Here is a 9370-nt window from a genome sequence, read left to right on the forward strand (position 1 = left end):
CCCTGCTTCAACCACCACAAGCTCCATAACATGGGACGTGGGACCAAAGCAAGGTGCAAGCTTTTTCTCAGATTGGTGGGAAAGTATCATTAGTTTATAACCACATGTCTCATAGTCCTAAAGCATTTGGTTGGTGTAACTTCTAGCAGGTAATTAGTGGCCTGGTAGCTGGAGTTGTCCACATGCAAACTCCCCTGCAAAAACAGCTCCTGGGCTTAGACCCACCTGACTGCCTAATTACTGAATCACCATTCATGATTAAACATTCCTGTCACAAAAATTAACATTAGAGTTCCAAACACGCGTGCAAATAGTCATTCTCTAAAAAAGAGTAAATAATTTTTGGTTTACCTTTGTCCATAATCTTTGATGCAGTAGGCTTATCTGGGACAGTAAGATGGTCTTGGTTGCTACTCAATGAAGAAGTGTCATCACTAGATAAAGAGTTCAAAAATCCACTTTCTGATGTAACAAAGCTGTATTCCAGAGCCTTGTGACTGTTCCCCTCTGAGGGCACAGGTGAAAGAACCTGCACAGTACATGTTATGGAGTGAGCCACGTCTTCAGCGGCAGATGAACTGCTCACTGTGTCAAGCCAGGACTGTCTTTCTTTAGATGCAGAGGAAGAAAAACTGCTGGATGTCTTTGTTGTATTTTCCAGAGAAGAGAAAGAACATGATGTTTTACTCAGTTTGGGTGAGGACGAAGATGCCTGCTGTGCAGCCTATTTTTCACAAATAAAACCAAAAAAGAATAAAAGAAATCATGATTAAACCACCATTCTCTATTTTTCACTTTCAATAAAGGTACCCTGGTGTTGCTTCAAAAAGTGACCAGTAATAAAAGACTCAAAAGACAAATGTTGGTATTTATTTTTGTACGACAGCCACTCAGGTGCCGTTCTCCAAAATCAACTTGTAGAACTTTGAATTCACTGTTTGAGGTTCTGAAAAACCTCCATATCATGTTTTACCTTGTTTTTCCAATGTTCTCCAGAAACATAAAAGGCCTCTCTGGGAAATTTTTTAGAGTATTAAAGTAAAAAATAATTTGCACTTTATCATGGAATTTGCACTGATGGGGCAAAACTCTTGATAAATGAGCCAGACAGGAAGCAAAATAATGTTAATTGAGCGGAGGTCAGTGATGTGGACAGAGAACACACATTTCATACTTATATGATTGAATATTGTTCACATGTTCCTTAGCACATGACCAATATCAGTTCATCTCTACACAAGTTAGATGAAATAATGTTAATTCATATTCACTCTTCAATAACATAAAAACCTTAATAAAATTTCACCAAAGAAAAGAATACATTTGCAGAATCTGAATTGACTAAACAGAAGACAAAAGCTGTGCCACAGATGATAAGAGGGTCGATTACGGAGGATCTTCTGACAGCGGTTCCTAACACACACTCCAAGGATGAATGACAGTCCTTGGCAACATTTCCACCAGTCCACAGAGAAAACGTCAACGCAACATCACCCACAAAGACACTCTCTTGAGAAAAACTTCATTTATTCTGAGGTTTTTATCCTTGTTACATTTCGATGTTAAAATATATGCCTTTTTTAAAAAGGGTAATCATATATATAAGCTTTTGTCTTTTTGGAGTTTCCTTTTTTTAATGACCTGTGTTGCCAACTCTCTGTTGTTTCTCTATTTTTAATTGTACTGGTCAATAAAGCCCTAAAATCTAGACTCCAGTGCTCTGTGGATCACCCTATATCTCCAATGGCAGATAAGATAGAGAAGGCATTTTGTGGTTCAGTTTCATTACATCATCCTATCAGATATTTCCTGTCAGTTTCGAGCATTCAAAAATCCAAGGAAGTGGAAGAAAGGAGATTGTCAGAGAGAGGAAGCCAAAGACCAAACTAAGATCCTCTCTAAAAACCTTAGTCATTGCAACTAACTTAGAATGATTGACTTTGTTCCAGTGTTTCAGTTTCTAAGATCTGAGTTTTGATGGGAAAAGCCAGTATCTTACCCAATGTATTCCCAACTGGCTTCATACTAGACATGGATTGTCAAATCATCAATAAATCCACTTTTAAATAGCATGACACTAAAATATCTAACTGATCATATGCATCTTCTCTATAATAATATATTGGTACAGACATGAAAATTCAGGAATGTGTCAAGTAGCTTGGGAACTGATTACCTAAATCACTCAGACCATTTAACTTAAGAGATCAAAGATCTGTAATTGACTAAATAAAACCCTAGTTATCTGGAGGAGGGAATGCAAAACACCCAAACTGTCCAAATAAATGCCAGGAATAGTTTACTCATTAGCAGGATCTACAAAATAAATATTAACAAAAATATCCATTCTGACCCAGTCCTGACACGTTCCCCTATTGTGAGCTATTTTAGTAAAACTCAGCTTCCATGTGATCTGCTTCCCTTTTTGAAATGAGACCACATGTGAGCTTTTCCTGTTGTTCCTGCTGATATTACTTTAATTTGATTATAGCAAAATAGTCTATTTGAGCAAAAGACTATGTACATAGTCTCTGAGGCACTTTCTGCAAGGCTTTTTGAACATCAAAACTCTGCTTAAAGAATAAGCAAAGACCTATTAAATGAGCATCAAAAATATCTGCAAAGTATGTTCCTGTTTGTGGTGCTATTCAAACACAGTACAAATGCTTTCAATTCATTTTCTCTAGGCACCATGTAACATTTATAAATTTGATTTTAAAATGGAAAAGAGCGAACAAAAAAAGAAAGAAGGAATGAGAAGAACTGGAGAGGACAGAAAATGAAAAATAATACATGTATTAGATCAAAGAAAATTTTCCTTGGAAGACAGACTGACAAAATACAAATCAAAGAGAACCTGGGGTTCCATTCCAGAAGATTCAATTTGGGAGCATGCTTTATAGAAAGTACACTGCTAAAGCATGGTTCGTTATTTCTAACATTCTGTAGCTACCAATAGCCAAGGTCAAGCATAGAACTCTGAGCCCCCAGTGCCATCTGTGAACCACTTGGACAATATATTCATAAAACTCCCCAATGCAAACCAAATGAAGGTAAAAAAGGAGTGACAGTCTCTCCTTTCCACCAACCTCTGCTGGTCTAATACAAGTTCATCCTTCATGTGTCAGTTCCAATGCCAGCTCCTCCAAGAAGCCTTCTCTGATTGCCTCAGAGCCTGGTAGGTACCTTTGCCTGATGCTCCCAGGCTTACTTATATCGTAGCAGGTGGAATATCATTTTATTTGTCAACTTATGTTGAAATTACCTATGAACTGTTAATCTTTTTTGGCGAGCTACTTGAGAACAGGCTGTTTTGAATCATTTTTGCATCTCTATTTTCTGTATCTGTGCCTGACGCTTAGTTAGTAACAAATTAATGCCAACAAAGAATGACCTAGAGAGCCAGCTACGTGAAGAATGGCACCCAAAAGCAGCTCAGCCTCTTTGAGGAGCTCCCTGAAATTCTCCATGAAGTTACGATGGGTGGTTCATCCTAATCCCAGGATCTAGGGGTTACTGCAATTACAATACAAGCCGTCCCACAAACCATTCTCATAATCTCAAACAAAATTATTGTCTTATTTATATACAGATTAATAATTGTATGTGGATTAATTCATTTCAGAACATTTAGGTCTTAAATATTTCATTTTTAAGCTTAATTCAAATGTTAGTTCGCTCTATAATCAAAAAAAAAGTCTATTGTGTAATGATAAAATAAAAAAATTAAAAATTTTTTTTAAAATCCTCTTATTTGAACTGTTTTCAAAACACAAGTTTGATGTGGTGAAAAATAGTTTAAAATGGCCACTGAAAGCCTGTAGTTAGGAAGGAGTGAGTCAGCATATAAATGTTAAGCAACATTAGTCAAAGCACATGGGAAACAAAAAAAAAAAAAACATATAGGAATAACTTAAGATTAAACATAATAAAACCAAACAAGAAAAAAAGGAAGGAAAGTATACTGCTTTTCTCGCCTTTTATTGGCCATATTAACAAAAACAAGCCAATTGATTGTTGGTAAGCCCTAGCGAGAACTACGTTTGCATTTCTTCCATATACTAGTAGAAGCATTACTCTAAAAACCAAAAGACCTTTCAGAGTACATTCCCTCCTCTGTCACTGACCTTCTGCATGACTTTGGGCAACGAGCTGACAGAAGACCTGCTCATCACTTCAATCCTCTATCTCCAAATGACCTTGGAGAAGTTATTTTACCTCCAAGTTTACTTTCCTGGCCTCCTGCCTCCATCCTCCAAGGAACAGATAGGGTATTTCTAAACCATAAAACAGATCACAATATTTCTCTGCTGAAAATTTGCTAGTAACTGCCCACCACAGGTCAAAAAATGCATGCATGGTCTTCGTTACAGCTGAGAAGACCCGCATGAACCCCTGGGTGCCCCTCCAGCTGTTTCTCCTTCCACTTCCCCGCTTGTCCACTCCCTTCTAGTCACAGTGGCTTTCTCCCTGTCCCTTTAGCACATCTCCAGCTCCTTCTGCCTGGCAGACTCTCCCATGTGTTTTTGGTCAGCTGCCTTCTTCTCCTCACATTGTCATCGATGCAAACCTCACTTTTCAGCAGGGTCTTCCCTGACACGGGTAGAGAAAGCAATACCCTCCCCTGCCAACCCCAGCCACTCCCTAGCACGTTGCCCTGTTTTATCTTCTTCCTAGCATTTATCACTTCGTAGCATTTATTTTTAATGAAATAAATTTATTTTATTACTTGAAATAATTGTTTGAATGACAAATTCATTGTCCCTCTTCCTCAACCTAGAACTTCGAATGCTCAAGGAAGGAGACATTGTCTTGCTCAGCTCAGCATCTCCTTACCCGAGACAGTACCTGGCGCGTGGGAGACACACAAAAGTATCTACTCACTGCCCAACTGACTCAGATTTATCAAGAGGAACAAATGATACACCAAAAAGAATATCTTAATGGAACATAAACGGTCTGCAAATGTTACTAATATGGTCATGTTCACTTCTCTGGAACTTGGGTTCCTTGTCTGTAAAACTAATAAAGGATTTTTGTGAGAGTCAAAGGAAATCATCCTTCTCAAAGCTGTGAAAGCACTTGACAAATGTGAAGAAATGACTCTCTAATTCACATGGGGGAATATTCATACAGCGAGAAATTTGTGCAGAGTGCAGATGAGGTCACAATAATCATCCACTGGCCCGTTAAATATTTATTTAGTTTCAAATATGTGCTAGGCACAGTCATAGATGTTGTGAGTAAACAAAAAGAAACTGAACACTGTCTCTCTGACTTTAAGAATTTAATAATTAGAGAAATGAGCCAGATATACAAAATCTATAATACAAGGCAGATTATAACATGAAAAAAGCATCAAAAAACAAAGTGCTACAGGAATACAGAGAGCTCAGAAGAGGAAAGAATTATCCTGACATAGAGAACTAGAGAAGCTCTTATGAAGGAAGTCACATTGGAAGCAGTCTTGAAAGATATTGAGAAGGTGGAATGGGGGGTGTGGGGGCAACTGGCTCCTGCAAGTGGAGAAATTTTGCAATTGCAGGTGCACAAATAAGAACGTCTGGAAAGCCTTTGGGAAACAACGGGCAGTTTCTTGACCTGTGATAAAGAAGGAATCAGCAACAAGACTGTAATGGCAGCTCTTAAATACCAAGCCAAGGAGTTGGGAATTGATAAGCAATAAGGACTCACTGGAAGGTTCATGCAGGTGAATCCATATTATTAGAACGTCACGTTAGGAAGACTCATTTGGAGGTGGTTTTTAAGTGGAGAGATAGATTAGAGACAGGGAAAGAAAAATAGCCTGCTATTTCAATAACTCAGGCAAGAGCTAATGAGGGCTTCGGCTAGGGCTGAGGGAACAGAAGGCAGGAGACAGCCACCAGGCTTTGTGACTGACTGCCAGATGAGCAGGCTGCGAAGATGAACGGTTAAAGGAAAATGCAAAAATACCAATAAAAGCGACTTTCAGAAAAGTCTTAAAAATCAGTTAAATGTCCAATCATAGAACTTATGATCTTTTTTTGCATCTTAAGGAGAAAGGATGAATTTTTCTTTCTACCTTTTTCTTGTATGTATAGTCACCGATAATTTTTCATACAACTACCCACTTGCAAGCATGTCTATTTTTTTATATAGGACAGATATTAAAAGATCAAGAGAACTTCAGTAAACTGTTCAAGATCTGTTCTNAAGGATTTTTGTGAGAGTCAAAGGAAATCATCCTTCTCAAAGCTGTGAAAGCACTTGACAAGTGTGAAGAAATGACTCTCTAATTCACATGGGGGAATATTCATACAGCGAGAAATTTGTGCAGAGTGCAGATGAGGTCACAATAATCATCCACTGGCCCGTTAAATATTTATTTAGTTTCAAATATGTGCTAGGCACAGTCATAGATGTTGTGAGTAAACAAAAAGAAACTGAACACTGTCTCTCTGACTTTAAGAATTTAATAATTAGAGAAATGAGCCAGATATACAAAATCTATAATACAAGGCAGATTATAACATGAAAAAAGCATCAAAAAACAAAGTGCTACAGGAATACAGAGAGCTCAGAAGAGGAAAGAATTATCCTGACATAGAGAACTAGAGAAGCTCTTATGAAGGAAGTCACATTGGAAGCAGTCTTGAAAGATATTGAGAAGGTGGAATGGGGGGTGTGGGGGCAACTGGCTCCTGCAAGTGGAGAAATTTTGCAATTGCAGGTGCACAAATAAGAACGTCTGGAAAGCCTTTGGGAAACAACGGGCAGTTTCTTGACCTGTGATAAAGAAGGAATCAGCAACAAGACTGTAATGGCAGCTCTTAAATACCAAGCCAAGGAGTTGGGAATTGATAAGCAATAAGGACTCACTGGAAGGTTCATGCAGGTGAATCCATATTATTAGAACGTCACGTTAGGAAGACTCATTTGGAGGTGGTTTTTAAGTGGAGAGATAGATTAGAGACAGGGAAAGAAAAATAGCCTGCTATTTCAATAACTCAGGCAAGACAGAACGTCACGTTAGGAAGACTCATTTGGAGGTGGTTTTTAAGCGGAGAGATAGATTAGAGACAGGGAAAGAAAAATAGCCTGCTATTTCAATAACTCAGGCAAGAGCTAATGAGGGCTTCGGCTAGGGCTGAGGGAACAGAAGGCAGGAGACAGCCACCAGGCTTTGTGACTGACTGCCAGATGAGCAGGCTGCGAAGATAAACGGTTAAAGGAAAATGCAAAAATACCAATAAAAGTGACTTTCAGAAAAGTCTTAAAAATCAGTTAAATGTCCAATCATAGAACTTATGATCTTTTTTTGCATCTTAAGGAGAAAGGATGAATTTTTCTTTCTACCTTTTTCTTGTATGTATAGTCACCGATAATTTTTCATACAACTACCCACTTGCAAGCATGTCTATTTTTTTATATAGGACAGATATTAAAAGATCAAGAGAACTTCAGTAAACTGTTCAAGATCTGTTCTGTTAAGATTACATTTGAATTTCTAAAATGAGTTTCACCCCTTTCTGTGTTTCATTGTCAACTTCCTACTCTGACACCAGCCACTGGGCCACAGTTTGCAGGGTTTATTTTTACTTATTGCTTCTGTGGTTTGCTTTAGCTGATTTTTTTTTTCTTTTCCATCCTTCAGTTATATAAAGGAATTGCACTTCTGAAAAGCATCAAAATGTAAGGACTGTTGTGTGAAAATAATCTGCATGAGTTGCTTGAAGCTGGGATTATAAATACATACCTCCTCTGTTTCTCTCACATATGGTTCACTATTGGTGGTCTACCTTCCAAATGCATTCAAAATTCGACCACGCCATTTTCCATCTACTCTACTGCTATCTATGATGGAATCACAACCATATCACAATAAATTACTGCATACCTTCCCTTACTTTTCTCTGCCCCTAGCCTACTCCCCACCTCCCAGGGTCTCTTCCTACAGCAGACTGAGTGGTCCACTTAAAGTGGAAATTGACTACGTCACTCCTCTACTCAAACCTTCCAAAGTCTCCCTAAATAATTCACAATGTTGAAGTCCTTCACTGGCTCACAGGCCCTACATGGCATGGCCACCTCTAACCCTGACTCCACTTCCTACTACTGTCACCTTGGCTCCTCCTGCTCTACCCACACTGGCCTCCCTACATTACCAAGGGAGACCTTGACTCTGTTCCCTTGGCTTGGAAAACTCCTTTCCCAAGTATCTACCGGCTGACTCTCACCCTGCCCTTCAAGAGATTTGCTCATATCTTAGCTCTCAGTCAGGGCCATCCTGGCCACCCTGTCATTGCCACAACTCACTATGTACACCCAGCCCCCCAGTCCCCCTTACTCACCCTGCTCTACTTCTACCAACATGCAGATATTTTCCTTATCATGTTCATTACTTATTATCAATTTCCCTAACTAGAAGTTTGGCTTCATGAAGAACACAATTCACTGTCCACTTTGTACACTGACGTGTCCCAAATATTTAGAACAATGGCTCTTAATAAATATTTGTTAAATAAACAAATAAGAATATAAGCATAGATCAGACTATTACATAATACTCAAAAAATTAAAGTTAGAGGAAAATATAAGAAGCAGGTTTTTAATGACCTTTATAGATCTTAAATTAATTTGTAACTTATAAAAATTATCAGTATAAAATTGGTTCATTTTTGTTCTTTTGTAAATTCCAAGGAATCACAGATAGTCATATCTAAAAATTATCTTACAAAGTGAAGCTTAGAGTCCCTCATCTGTTCTGAGCTGCTCTAGTAAACCTGTCAGAAAGTTCCCCATTTCTAATTTCTTTAAGAATAAAAGGATGTCCTTTCTACTATCAATGCTGTAAAGCCGTCCCAAGAAGAAGAAACATAAAGAAAAACCTCTTCTTCACTCAGAGAAGATTCCAAAGTATTCTTCATTCTCTTGTGGAATGTGGTTCAGTCCATTGGAAGCAATAGTCCAAACTGGGCTGGTACTGAAGCTTTATTACTCATCTTTATAGCAATTAGAACAATTGAACACTGAATTAAATTTTTTCAAGAGTTCAAAACTTTTTGAATAATTTTCCATAATAGTATTATACAGTTGCGTTCATCATTACAAAATGAAAGCTCATTACCCAAAATATTTTCTTAAAGCAAAAACTTGGGAAAAAATTATTCCCCCCCTCCCAGGCTCATATATCTAAGTCATAGCTAGCCTATATCATACTGAGCCAAAAAAGTACTTTGATTCACACTCTGCATAAAAGTTACCATAATTCTTTTTTATTTTCCTCCCAGGTTCATATATCTAAGTCATAGCTAGCCTATATCATATTGAGCCAAAAAAGTACTTTGATTCACACTCTGCATAAAAGTTACCATAATTCTTTTTTATT

At 37.9% G+C, this 9370-nt stretch overlaps 1 protein-coding gene across 1 annotated transcript in view; it reads right to left on the reverse strand.

The window, feature by feature from the left end:
• Positions 1-286: 286 nt before the first annotated feature.
• Positions 287-9370, reverse strand: part of IPCEF1 (interaction protein for cytohesin exchange factors 1) — a 53273-nt gene continuing 44189 nt past the window's right edge. Inside the window, exon 7 of the mRNA XM_008566431.1 lies at positions 287-724. Coding sequence (XP_008564653.1) covers positions 287-724 — 438 coding nt within the window. The remainder of the gene's footprint in view (positions 725-9370) is intronic.

This window comes from Galeopterus variegatus, unplaced genomic scaffold (genome assembly GCF_000696425.1).
Source record: "Galeopterus variegatus unplaced genomic scaffold, G_variegatus-3.0.2 Scaffold241, whole genome shotgun sequence".
NCBI lineage: Eukaryota > Metazoa > Chordata > Mammalia > Dermoptera > Cynocephalidae > Galeopterus > Galeopterus variegatus.